General features: G+C 42.8%; 1 protein-coding gene across 2 annotated transcripts in view; it reads left to right on the forward strand.

Moving 5' to 3' along the window:
• Positions 1-13,631, forward strand: part of TTLL5 (tubulin tyrosine ligase like 5) — a 292,858-nt gene that overhangs the window by 232,444 nt on the left and 46,783 nt on the right. The window contains exons 32-33 of one of the 2 annotated variants that reach the window (XM_025392848.1): positions 4,745-4,827; positions 9,217-9,339. In XM_025392848.1, coding sequence (XP_025248633.1) covers positions 4,745-4,827; positions 9,217-9,338 — 205 coding nt within the window. In that variant the 3' untranslated portion in view covers position 9,339. The remainder of the gene's footprint in view (positions 1-4,744; positions 4,828-9,216; positions 9,340-13,631) is intronic. The other variant, XM_025392849.1, reaches the window with a different exon arrangement.

The following is a 13,631-nucleotide window of genomic DNA, read 5'->3' on the forward strand; positions in this document are numbered from 1 at the left end:
TTTTCAGTGGCTAAATTAATCAGGCAGCCTACTCTGAAGCCGTTTTTTGTTTTGTTTTGTTTTGTTTTGTTTTGTTTTGTTTTTTTCTTTATTTTTTGACGGGAGTTTCACTCTTGTCACCCAGGCTGGAGTGCAATGGCGCAATCTTGGCTCACTGCAACCTCTGCCTCCTGGGTTCAGGCGATTCTCCTACCTCAGCCTCCCAAGTAACTGGTTTTACAGGCGTGAGCCACCACGCCTGGCTAGTTTTATATTTTTAATAGAGATGGGGTTTCACCATGTTGGCCAGGCTGGTCTCAAAACTCCTGACCTCAGGTCCACCTGCCTCAGCCTCCCAAAGTGCTAGGATTACAGGCGTGAGCCACCACATCTGATTTAAGCAGTTTTTAATAATCATTGACAGTTTATCCTCAGAGAGGAACCTAAATAAGACCATTACCACAGCTGAGATTGTAGTAAGTCTCTTACTCTCAACCTTTAACTACATCAAGCAGCTTCCCATCTCCCAGACAGTTGCGCCATTTCCAGGAAGAGCAATTAAGGACTAGATGTTCACATCTATCACTCTCCTCATGTTTGAACTCTAACTTTTGTGTAATGTAAAGTTAATGGCACCTTTTTGTTCCATCTTTTCAGTATTTCTTATTGTCAAACTCTTGATACTGCTATAACTCCAGTTTTTCTAACTTCATCTTTAGCCACTTCTTTATATTCTGGTGTACTATGACCAGAGAACATCAGATAATGAAGCTGTATCAAACACATAATTAACTGTATACATTCAGCTATTCAGAGAGAAATTGATTATAATTTCAATAAAGTAGGTGATTCCAGTTGATTTTACACTTAGGAAAAGATGGGAGAAATGTCACTCCAGTCGGTTGCTGTTCCCATGGGCCTTTCTAATAGCAATTCCCATGGGCCTTTCTACTGCACTGTCACTCTCATGCTTAAAGATACATATTTTAGGCCAGGTGCAGTCGCTTATATCTATAGTCCCTGCACTTTGGGAGGCCAAGGCAGGCAAACCATGTGAACCCAGGACTTTGAGACCAGCCTGGGTGACATGACAAAACTCTGTCTCCACAAAAAACACAAAAATTAGCCAGACATGGTGGGACTACTAAACCTGTAGTCCCAGCTACTTGGAAGGCTGAGGTAGGAGGATCACCTGAGCCCAGGAAGTTGAGGCTGCAGTGAGCTGTGATTGTGCCACTGCACTCCGGCCTGGGTGACAGAGTAAGACCCTGTCTCAAAAAAATAAAAATACATAGTTTATACAACATGATCCCATAGTACAAGCCTACTTTTCTAAATACAAACCTACTTCATTTGGTGCACAGTTGAGCAAATCATTCTGACACTGGCAGAAAAGTACATATTAGATTTATTAAGAGATAACCTGTCAATCTCAAATGTGACATCTCTTCCTAAGGGATCTTAAGAATAATTTTTACTATGAGATTTTTGTCTTATAGGTTGCCAGTTAATTACCTTGTAACTTTAATAGCAAATTGCTGTTAACTTCCAGGTTCAGAATGCCTATGGCCATTCTTCTGTAGTTTAGCACTAATATTCCAGACTGATGTTGCAGTCAGTGAGTCATTCATTTTGATATTTCTGTATGTAGATAGACTTACAGTGAATGCAGAGAGTGTTAAGCAATGTTCCTAAGTAAAAATGACAATACTGCTACTAATAGTCAATGTATGTTTAGTCCATGATATAACACCAGTCACTGCTTAGATGTGCTTTATATTCACCATCTTACTTAATCTTCAAAATCCTATAAGGTAGGTCCTGTTATCCAGGTGTTAGTCCCGACGTAACTCCCGATGTAAATATTTCCTAAAACATGTATTCCCAGGAAAGCAGCAAAGAATCATTGCAGGGGCAAGTGCAAATTGACATACAGGCTCTAGACAAGCTGTGTTTCAAAAGTTCTCATTTAGAGGAAGGTTGTCCAGAAGTTGGAATATATTTTCCCAAGGAAATGATGTTATCACAACAAAAGCATATTTACCCATAATGTGCCTAAAGTAGTAATAACAGACCTAAACCATTTTGTGCACCAGTGTTTCCATGGAAAAATTCACTCAAGAGTTTCCCCTTGGATTGCTGTGGACACATTTCTACATCACAGGGAGAATAGGGACTCTATGCTAGAAACAGTAGAATCATTAGAAATGTTCAAATTCTGAATCTGTGGTGGCCTCCAAGGCCTTTGATGGGAGTTTATGGGAGGGAGGAGGATGGAAGAGTGAGTGAAACTGGGAACCAGGGGCCATAGGGCTAGAGGATCTTGGGAAGGGAACAGGATAAAGCCTAAGAAGGTGAAGGGTGGGTTGGGGGTTCCAGAGAGGAGAGGGAAAAGTTTCAAGAGTTTTAGGGACCCAGAATTCCTTGAGTCTAACCCCCCAGGGACTCTTCTAATCCCTCAGGCAGTTTTCTATTACTCACTACCAGTTTCTTCTACTGACCCAAAGATTTTGCCAGCTTCTTCCCCCCTCTTTTTTTTTTAACCACTAACACTTTGTGAAATTGAGACCAGCCCAGGGCTTTGCTCTACTCAGCTGCTCCTAAAGCAAGCACAGTGGCTCTAATGGTTTTTAACTTCTGTAAAGGAAAGAGCTTATCTTAGGCCCTCCAGAACTTTTTCACTTGGACATGAAAGAGCAGACATCAGCTACAGATGCTTTGGGAGAGTTTTCGGGTCCCATAAGGGGCTGAAATAAAATGCATGAGGATTTCAGATGTGGCTCTCCAAGGCCAAGGCTGATGGGAAAAGAGAGAAGCCTTCTGCTCCTTTCTCTCCTGCCTCTGTGGCTCCCTTGTCCTCAAAATGAAAGTGGAAAGGAGAGGGTAGGCCCCAAATTGCTTGCCAGAGGGGAGGGGCTATGAGACAGTGTGATCCTTGCGCCAATGCTGGGCTAGAATCTTCTCAAGTGGCATGCCTCTTTCAGGGATGTAGGGACTATGTGGGTACCTCAGACCCCACCTGACTCTCCAGGTGCACCTTATACCACTTTCCTCTTTACCTACTAGCCAGTGATGATATGAATCACCTGGGCACCTGGGGCGCTGTCCCCAGGCCCACCTGGAAAGCTGTGATTAACAAGTGACCCCAGGTCATTCCTGTCAAAGACGTTCAGCAAACACTGCCTGACTATCCCCATCTCTATCCTATCCCCACCCCTATCCTATCCCCACCCCTATCCTATCCCTACCCCTATCCTATTCCCTTAGCTGGTCTTCAAAGGTTCCTAGGACATTCCAAGCCCCTTTCTGCCTCAGAGCCATTATATATGCTATTTCCTCGTGAACCGCTCTTTCCTCTGCCTCCTCCTGGCTAATGCCTACCTCTCCTAACTTCATGACTCCGCTGAACTCTTATTTCCTCAGAAAGACCATCCTTGACCACTGTCCTCATCATCTCAACCAGGTTCCCCTGCCTCATTCTCATAACACTGTGTGCTTTTTCTCTTTAGCACTTAGCACACAGTTTGTGTTTTATGTATTTGCTTTCATGTCTCTCCTCACTAGTACAGAACACAGGAAATGCTTAATAAATATTTCTTGTGTGAATGAATGACTGGAAAAATAGTTTCAGGAGAGAGATACTAAAGGTTGGATTGGATATTGCTCAACAAAAACAAAGAATTGAGCATGTGAAAGCTTTGATCTCCCAGGTACAACTTTTACTCATCAACTGAAATCAAGGCAGGTGGACCCAACAAAAATACTATATTATAAATATACAACAAAAATATTACAAATATTTCAACAGAATTTATAAATATTTGATGTGTGCAAAATGCAGCAGCAGTGAATAAGACCAATACAGTCTCTCATTATGGAGCTTACATTCTAGCAAGGATGATGGATACTAAGCAACCAGTTACACAGTTTCATAAGTATAATTTTGAAAAATGCAAAGAAAGAATTAGAACTGTAAGAGCCTATAACAGGGAGGCTTGACTTGGGCTGTAGGCAATCAGACCAGTTCTGGGATTTCTGAGACATGTGGCTCGGGAACCTCTGCCCAAAGAATCAAATATACTCTGTCGTATCTCTTGTCAAAGTTGGCACGAGGGGAGATGCTATGTACATTTCTCAATCTCGGGATTATTGACACCATGGAGTAGATAATTCTTTGGGGCATTTTCCTGTGTGCTGTGGGGTGCGTAGCAGTATTCCTGGCCTCTGCTCACTAGCTGTCAGTAGCACCCCACCGTTGTGATAACTAGAGATGTTTTGATATTGCCGGATGTCCCCGGTTGGCTCAGGGGACGCATCATCTCTCCCTCCCCACTTCCCCAGTTGAAAACCACTGTTCCACATGAGACTTGCGCTTTTTTAAAAATGTGTTTTCATATGATTTATGTAAGTCAATGCCAGAAACATGATGTATTCATTCAATAAACAACTATTTATTGAGTACCAGTTATGTGTCAGGCACTATTCTAGGCACTGGAGACACAGCAATGATGAAAGCCCATGCTTTCCTGACACTACATTTCAGTAGGAAGAAATTAACAATAAATCTCAAAATATATACTATTTTAGAAGTGTGGAGGTTGCTCATAGTTTTCTCTGATAAGGTGACATTTGAACAAAGCCTTGAAGGAAGCGAGGGAATGAGCCACAGGAGAAGCACCAAGAACAAGAAGCGAAGCCATCAGAGGGCCTGCGCCTAACCTCATCTTTCCGCCTGCAGGTCTGACCAAGCTCCTTTGTGTTTCAGAGGGTCCTCCGCAGATGCGCAGCTGAATGGACTCCAAAGCAGCCTTAACCCTGCAGCCTTTGTGCCCATCACCAGCTCCACAGGTTAGTGGGCACCAGCTCTTCTGCAGCTGGATAGGTGACAGGGAAGGTGTTGGGCTTGGCACATTCTCTCTTCTGCCTCCAAAGAGAGCCCCAGTTCAAAGAATGAAACATCCAGCCTCTTAAAACATTGGCAAATGGGCATTTTTGTTACATGCTTCTTTAAAATAATCTTGGCAGCCTAAAATAGGCATTTTCTGGAACTAGCTTGGGGTAAATGAAACCTCAGAGTCTTGTAAAATGCTGTCAGATTTGCAGCATTTAATAAAAATGCCCCATATTGACTGGTATTTCACTGCTTTTGTTGTATTTCCACATGTTTTATCTCTCACTTAATTCTCACACAGCCCTGTGAGTTTGATCTTATCCCCTCCACATGAGGAACAGGCTCAGAAAGTTGAGGGCTTGTTGAAAGTTGTGCGTGGATGCAGAACTGGAGCTCTGCTCTTTGTTTGATCTACGTGTTGTGCCAATGCCATGGTCTGTGGACAGGTTGTTACTGACAGCCTGAAGCCTCTCAGTGTAGGTGCATACAGATAACTTAGGCGGTGTTTGGTCCAGAGATAGTTTTCTATGAATAATAATTAATAAAAATGCACTGATAAGTCAGAAAATGGAAAGAAAAACCCTTCAATTCAATTGAACAAGTATTTATTATTGAGTGTCTACTCTAGAGAAAATAACGTGCTGGGCACTGAGATGCACGCAGGGTGAACAAGGCAATCTGCTCTCAGGGAACTTAAAGACTCAAGGAGATAGAAAAGTCAGCAGGGAATGTGCTGCAAAGTGGGTATTATTGCATGCCTGAGACACACAGAGTAACAACAGACAACATTGACTGAGGATTTGCTATGTGTCAGACACAGTTCTGAATGCTTTATGTGTAATAACTCACTTGTTCACTGAACAGGCACATAATGTAGAAACTATATTCCCCATTGACGGCTGAAGAAATAAAGGCACAGGCAGATTATAAAACTTGTCTAAAGTCTCACAACTAGTAAGCAGTGGGGCAGTATTTGAACCTGAGCAGTCGAGCCCAGATCTTTAGGGACTGGGGACAGCTTCCTAGAGGAAAAACATCGAAGCTGACACTGGAATGTGGACGAGTCAGCCAGGAGAGGGAAGGCATGGGCAGAAGGAGTTCTAGGAAGAGAGAACAGTGCAAGCAAAGACCCGGGGGGACTGAAAATGGGCTGTGTTCCACAGGCTTCCACGGATCAGTGTGGCTGGGGACTGGGGCATGAGCAGGGAGTAGAAAGAGAAAAGGTTGCAAGGTAGTAGGGCCAGTTTATGTTTATGAGCCATGCAGGGAACTTGGTCATTGCCCTGACAGCAATAAGGAGCCATCGAGGAATTTTAAGCAGGAGGGGGCTGGGTGGTTAGGGGTCAGGGATTGACATCATACACGTTAAAATGATTATAAGATCTCTGGGAAGCTCAGGCCAGGTGCAGTGGCTCATGCCTATAATCCCAATGCTTGGGAAGGGCAAGGCAGGAGGATCTCTTGAGACCAGCCTGGGCAACAAAGTGAGACCCTATCTCTACAAAAAAAAAAAAGTTTTTTAATTAGCCAGGTGTGGTGGCACATGCCTGTAGTCCTAGCTACTCAAGAGGCTGAGCTGGGAGGATCACTTGAGCCCAGGAATTCAAGGCTGCAGTGAGTTGTGATCCTGCCACTGTACTCCAGCCTGGGTGACAGGGCAAGACCCTACCTCTAATTTAAAAAAAAAAAAGCAGCCAGTTACTTGACTACATCCTGGGGATAATTATATGTATCTCATAGGCTTATAGTGAGGATTAAATGAAGAAGTATATAGGGAAGGTGCTATAACTACTGTAACTACACCCAGGCCACTACTACCTCACAACCTTCTCTCTTTCCACTCCCTGCTCCTGCCCCAGTCCCCAGCCACACTGATCCCTGGAAGTATGATAGGAGTATAAGGATTTGTTCTCCACTGAAAATTTTAGAGCCTGAATTCAAGAAATACTTGATGGGTATCTACTCACCTCACTCCAAATGAAAAAAGAAAAGAAAGAATTACTAGAACATGATAGTTACTATATTTTTAAGAAAGTAAACTTTCACCTAGGATTGTTACGGACTGCAAAGTAATGGCACAAGGGAATCATGGCCAAGTGTGAAGGATTTCTGTGAGATAACCTGTTAGAACTTCTCTCCCTTTGGCTCTTCATGTTTGCTTCAGCTGGAAAGATTCACAAACCCAAGGAGATCCCTGACTGTACTTCATTTGTGTGTCTAATTGATAAATTAAGTGTTGAATTGAACTTTGCATGCACTCCAGCTGAGCCAGTTGGAAACTTGGGTGGTCAGGTGGATCATACTTGCAGCATCTTGACCGTGAATTAGTGTTTACTGACTCTTGGTAAAGTTATTTAGAAGATTTTGTGGCACTCATACTGAACTTGGTGTCAGTATGAAACCACAGAGCAAGGAAAAGAAGTTGTATTTCTTGCTGGCTTCTCATAGTGACTTTTCCCTGCTGATTCTACCTTATGGTAACAAGCAGATCATTCTTCTTACATTGTTTAGGTAGTTTATTACTTACTGCTTTTGTCACCGAGAGACTCTGGGCCTCTGAACTTTTTGGGTTTGTTTCTACTCTGATTTTTCTAGTGTTCCTGATCCTTAGTTAAAGAAACACTGAGGTGCATGATATAGTAAGCTTCAGGCATTTTCCATACTTCCCAATGAACATTTTACTTTCACAGCATTAGTAACTGAATCTGTTACAGTTATTTGTACAACTAGTAAGTAACTGCCAGGCACACCAACGTTTGAACTGCAAATCATTTGTTTTCTATATTACAAGTAGATTTCAAGCCGTTCCAGGGGTTCAGAAGGATATCCTACAAAAAGGAGATTAGGTTGCTAGTAGCAGCATTTTTCTGTAAACCCACAAGAAAGAAGAATAACTCTCATAATAAGTCTAAAAGTTTACACCTCTGCCTGAGACCTGGTAAGTGTGTGCCTATGTAGGAATCCCTGAACCATCTTTGAAAGGCATTTAGCCCATCTGGTCCAGTTAATTCAATCCATTAAACATGATATTGAGTCCATGACTATAGCAGAAGTCTGTTTTCTCATTCTTTAACTCTTCCCGTAAGTCTTGTCAGCCAGGCTTTCGGCTGTGTGAGTGTTTCTCTAGCAGTCTGAATGAGATAGTGGTTCATCCCGGGGCACTGCTGAAAAACAACTCAGAGTCCTTTCCTGTTGATGGTGGCTTAATGGCATTCTTGGTATTATGAACATTAAATGAGATAGTGAATTGAAAGCTCCTAGCAGAGTGCCTGGAGTACTCCATGAATGTGGCTCTTCCTTGGCTTTCCAACCTCAGGCTTTATATTCGTAGTTTGCTATGGAAGGGAAGGTTTAGAGTCAGCAAATATGGAAACTTGAGAAGGAAGCTGGAGTGAGAGCTCTTGGCCCAAAGCCAGAGTCATTGGCCTTCCTTCTTTATAACTGTGGTGTTCTTCTTGAGTTCTGAAGTGGTGATGGTAAACTAAAATAGCAGAGAGCAACAGATTAGATAACTGACATTTCTCTCGTGCTGATTTGATAATGTAAACTACCATTACCGTAGGAGTCTGAAGCCACAGCAGCTGCCCTCATCCCTGCCCCTTAGCTTCTGCCTAAGCCTTTCCTGTTCTGGAGCCCAACCTCTCCCTCCTTTTATTTTTAAGCTCTTACTAGTCTGCAGTTGGTGGAAGGGACCTTACCACCTTTAGAAAATCAATGATGGATTTCATTTGCAAGCAGTGAGCAGTGTCCTTATTAAATGTTCTCTGTTTCTGGCCCTAGTAAAATGCACTATAGCTTTGTGCTTTTTGGATGGGGATGGAGCAAGAGCACATCAGTGTGATTCTGACTGCCCACTTCATTGGATCCCTGAGACAAACAAGAGAAAGGAACATTATTATGTAGTAAACGCCGTGGAGCTAAAACCCTAAGGATCTAGATGTCACTTTAACTTTCAAGTGAAATTACTTGCCTGGCAGCTCTCAACAGAATGACCTATTTTCATGATCAGATTCTTACTCTTTTCACCATGTGTTGTATAGTTTTTGGAGCTCCTGGGTGGATCTGGAGTATAATCGCATAAAACTGAAAATAAGGAGTGTCCTATCCCCCTGATTGCTCTCGAGATTTTCTCTCCAGAGCCAGAGGGGTAAGAATTTGGGTTGATCACCCACGTTTACGCTGTTCGAAAGCAAAAGAGAGACTGTGAATTGGAATTTGGCAGGAAGTCGGGTGGCAGTATCTGGGGGGACAGTGATCCCCTTAACCTAGTTTTAGGTTTTACCTTGTGTCCTTTGGGCCAAAATCAAACGTAGTGTTAAATAGGGATTCTTTTTTCCATTTTTCAGGATCTTTGGACGCTCCCCAAGTTATTTTCGCCAGATCCAAACCCTTGCCCACACAATCTGGAGCCCTTGCTACAGTTATAGGACAGAGAAAATCAAAGTCGGTGAAGTCAGGGCCAATTTAAGGTAACAGTAAGAATAAGAGCATATTTTTATCATTTTCACTTGCTGACTTTATACTACAGCAAGAGACTTAGTAGCTACCAAAAGAAGGTCTAGCTTCTCAAAATGACAGTGAAGTTGGGGCTTTATAAAACCAAAGCTTAGGAGGACGCTCCAAAATTGGGTCAAAGTTGAGCTCCGAACAGTTTGCTCCTATAATGGTCTACCAGTAGGTGGCGCTGTGGCAGTAAGAACTTTCTCAGAAACTATTACTGGAGGCTTTTGTTTTAAAATACGAGGATTTTGAGACAGTTCAAATAAAGAAACTAAAACCATAATTGAGTTATCACAAAGTATAACATAATGTATGGGAAAACATGATATTTGAAGGTCAAGTTGCAGTAGTTGCAAAAGAGAATGGATATTTATTATTAAAGAAGGCTTTTAGACTAGAATTTATAAACTGGACTTTCAGATTATGGGAGGGAGGCAGGGAACACATTTTTTTTCAAATTTTGGTGAGGTTGATGAATTGTGTTTTTGCTGAGTTACTTAAATAAACATATGCTATAATTAGCAGCAAAACAAACTATAAACCTCATCCTCCATCCAACTAAAAAAAGCTCACACATTGAAGGCATGGTCTAACTTAATTTTGTGAAGCTGTTTCCACACTTCACCAGCACTGCCATCAGTATTTTGTTCCCAGCCATGGCCTTCAAAATTTTCCAGAAAATTCTGCGAAACTTCAAGGCTTTGGTAATTCCTTTCCTCTTTGTTCTGCCCTGCACACTAAAGCATTAATGGCTCACCTGCCACGAGGCTAATACTCTTCTTACCTCTGGGGGAATATTTATTAACTTATTTGAGAAGCATTATTCATCAAAATACCCCAGGAGTGCAAAAGAGAGAGGAAAATTATTTACCCACCACAGGATTCATTTACATTGGATCAGCAAGCTGCAAATATCTTTCCCTAGCCCATCTAAACTCTTTCCAGAAAAGAATGAGAAGAGAGAAGGGAACACCAAATCCATGGCTTGGTCATCTACCAAAATGTACCGGAGACACTGAAAACAACCAGAGTTCTATTGGTAATTCTTAGCCAGTGGCCCTTTAATTCTGATACTAAGCAGCCTGTGCAATGATGAACAACTAATAAAATATAGAAGACTAAAGCAAGAAGGTCAGTATTTCCCTCAGGAGACTGGCAGCCAGAAGAACGAATGTGACATCAAGCTCCAAGCTAAACTGATGGCCTGCCAAGAAGTACTCATGTCCATCCGCTTCTAGGACTGTGATATTTGGACCTGCCACAGTTATAATATCACTTTCCTTGAACCTTGTTCATTAGTATCCTTTACAATCCACCCTGAACATTACATGGCAAAATGGGACGATCAGCAAAAGAAGCCTTGGGAAAGAGCCCGTTTCTCAACATTTTGCTCTCTGTTGCAGATACAGCCCTGCTGAGCCTGAGCTGTGTATAAGCTAGGGATGGCTGATGCTATGCTTTGTGATTAACTGAGGCGATGAGACAGCATGTGTGTATGGATAAAGAGGACAGAGTGGGTCAGAGGGTCTCAGAAGTCCAGCTCCTATGGTGCACCGTCACTGCTGGGAAGCTGCAGAGGCAGGCCCACCAGCCTGGCATGTGGCCGATGGCAGTGGGCTGCATCTCTTGAGCAGAAGAATTAGGTCATTTACAAAGTGAGGAAGCAGAACCCCACAGGTCTCAGCCCATCACTTGAAGCATGCTTTCTTTTTATTGCAAATGCAGGGTAGACAGCAGAGGTCCCTTCAACCATAATCACAAACGAATGTCATCACCAGCCATGACAGTCCTAGAACCTCTTCATATGTGGGTTTGGAAAGGCAGTCAGGTTAGAGAATTTGAGTTGTGTTTGCATTACATGTTTTATAAAACTGAGAAAAGCATCAGTTGTCCTTAATAGAGTAGAGGGAGCTATGCCGAAGGATATTAGGAACAAAGCCTGTGTATGACCCCTGTATGCTACCCAGGGCAAGTGTCATATTTACATATCTACATTGTTCTTTGTTTTCTTAGATTATGTATTTGTTCATCAGAGGGCTAATTATATTAACTATATTTTCTTATTTTCTGTATTTTTTTGTTTGTTTGTTTTTTTGAGACAGGGTCTTGCTCTGTTGCACGAGTTGGAGTGCAGTGGTGTGGTCACGGCTCACTGCAACCTCCGCCTCTTGGGATCAAGCAATTCTCCCACCTCAGCCTCCTGACTAGCTGAGACTTCAGGCATGTGCCATGATGCCCAGCTAATTTTTCATATTTTTAGTAGAGATGGGGTTTTGCCATATTGCCCAGGCTGGTCTCGAACCCCTGGGCTCAAGCAATCCACCTGCCGTAGCCTCCCAAGGTACTGGTATTACAGGCGTGAACCACCACACCTGGCCATTTTCTGTATTCTTAGTGCCCTGGCATTTGGGATCCTTGCAGACCCAGGGGAAAGAGTGCCTTTCACAGGGCTAGTTAATTCCTAAATATAGTAACAACTTGTCCATGAGCATACCTTTTATACGCAAACCAGCCAGTCCCAAGTACCTACTCTCAACCTCCTTATCAAACTTTCACACACCAACCCAAAATTTCCCCTGCCCTCAATCATCTCAGGGCCAGGTACCAAGCAACTGGATACCATCCCTGTACCCCGAAGCCCCTGGAATTATCCAAACTAGCCAATCCAGCCAATCCAAAGCTGTTTAATTGCCCTGCCTTGCCTTTCCTGGTGGAAGCCCCAGCAAAGGTTCTGACCTAGGCTTTTCCCCCCACTGCTGTCTTCTGCCTCCAGACTGACTCTGATGAGTTCACTGTGACCCTGATTAGTGTGCAGTGACCCCTCCCTGGGAGCCGTCAGAATAAACAATACCTTCCTTCCGAGCCTTGTTTCTGTTTTCCTACTGTGGCCACACCAGCTTCACCATACCATGTCCAGCATGTACATTCTTAGAACAAACATCAAGAGGACAAATACCTTTAACTTGTAATACCAGGAACCAGGAAGAAACATGAATTAGGTTTACATCACCCAGTTCTAAGCAATTGGGCATAGCACTTCATCCGTAGCCTGTATTACACAAGTGATGTTTTAACAGTATGTGTTTTGCTGGCATTGACCTGGCTGTAGCCACACAATAAGGATGTGAATCCCTCTACATGGCAAAATCACCTGGCTGTCAGCCACTGAAGTGCATGCTTTCCTGTCCTGAGGCCTCTTGCATTTCATTTAGTAACTGTTTCTACATTCAGAAACAAAACTCAAGTATAGCTGAACAACGTGGTTGGAAGTGAGGAAGAAGGCAGCAGCCTGGCTTTTAGTTTGGAGGAAAGAATAGGGGTCCTTCTAAGAATCCATCCAAAAGGGGTTCATTGGCCTTAAAGAAAACCAGAGAATTCCATTTCTGAAATGGATTAAGAAATAGGCTACGAAAGAAGATAACATCTGAAAATTGATATTTTTCTCTTGCTGAACTGGCAAAATCCCAAGAGAGGAGGGATGATTCTTCAGTTGTTAACAATTACTACTTTGTTATAAAGAGACACGGAAAGTACAGTGGCCCCTTTCTCAAATTACACTTACATTACAGAAGCACACACACCTCCTGGAAAAAAATGCCTGGCAGCCTGGATTGTTAGAGTTGTGCCTACCCCTGCATCTTGCTGCAGAGTTGTGTGGTCCTGTGTCATATCCATGCACTTTGGGCGGAAGATCTAGTCTATTCTTGCAGTCCTGAACTAGGCAAGTAACCAGCATAAGGCTGCCTTTCTTTCTGTGTTTATACGTCTCACTCCAGGTTATCTATCTGTTCACTGTGAACCCACACCTTATAGCCACATACCTTTGCTTTACTGTCCTCATATCCTCAGGGCATAATTCCTCCTGAAAGTTCTAAAGAAAGAAAATGACATGCTAAGCCACACCTGTCTTTGGAAAAAGCAAGCTTTCCACACGGAAATATTTACACCTCTGCTTACCTGATCTGTGGAGTTTGAACCAGGTCCCAAAAAGTGTAGGTGGATAATGGCAGGGCTTGGAGAATGATGACTTGAAGTGTATTGCCCTGTTGGCATGATTTGTATTGATTTTTTTATCCTTTATTCTTTCAAATTGTGATTATAAAGAAAAGACTCAGATTCTCTTAAGTCCTCAAAATGAAGAGCATCACTAAAACACTAAAACTAAAACAGTGGTCTCTTCTACTCCTTTGTTCTCGTCTTTTGAACATGCAGGTATTTCCAGTTTGCACCATAGGTGTCAAGGGGCTCCCTTCTCTTAAAA

The sequence above is a fragment of the Theropithecus gelada genome, chromosome 7b (assembly GCF_003255815.1).
Source record: "Theropithecus gelada isolate Dixy chromosome 7b, Tgel_1.0, whole genome shotgun sequence".
NCBI classification, from domain to species: domain Eukaryota; kingdom Metazoa; phylum Chordata; class Mammalia; order Primates; family Cercopithecidae; genus Theropithecus; species Theropithecus gelada.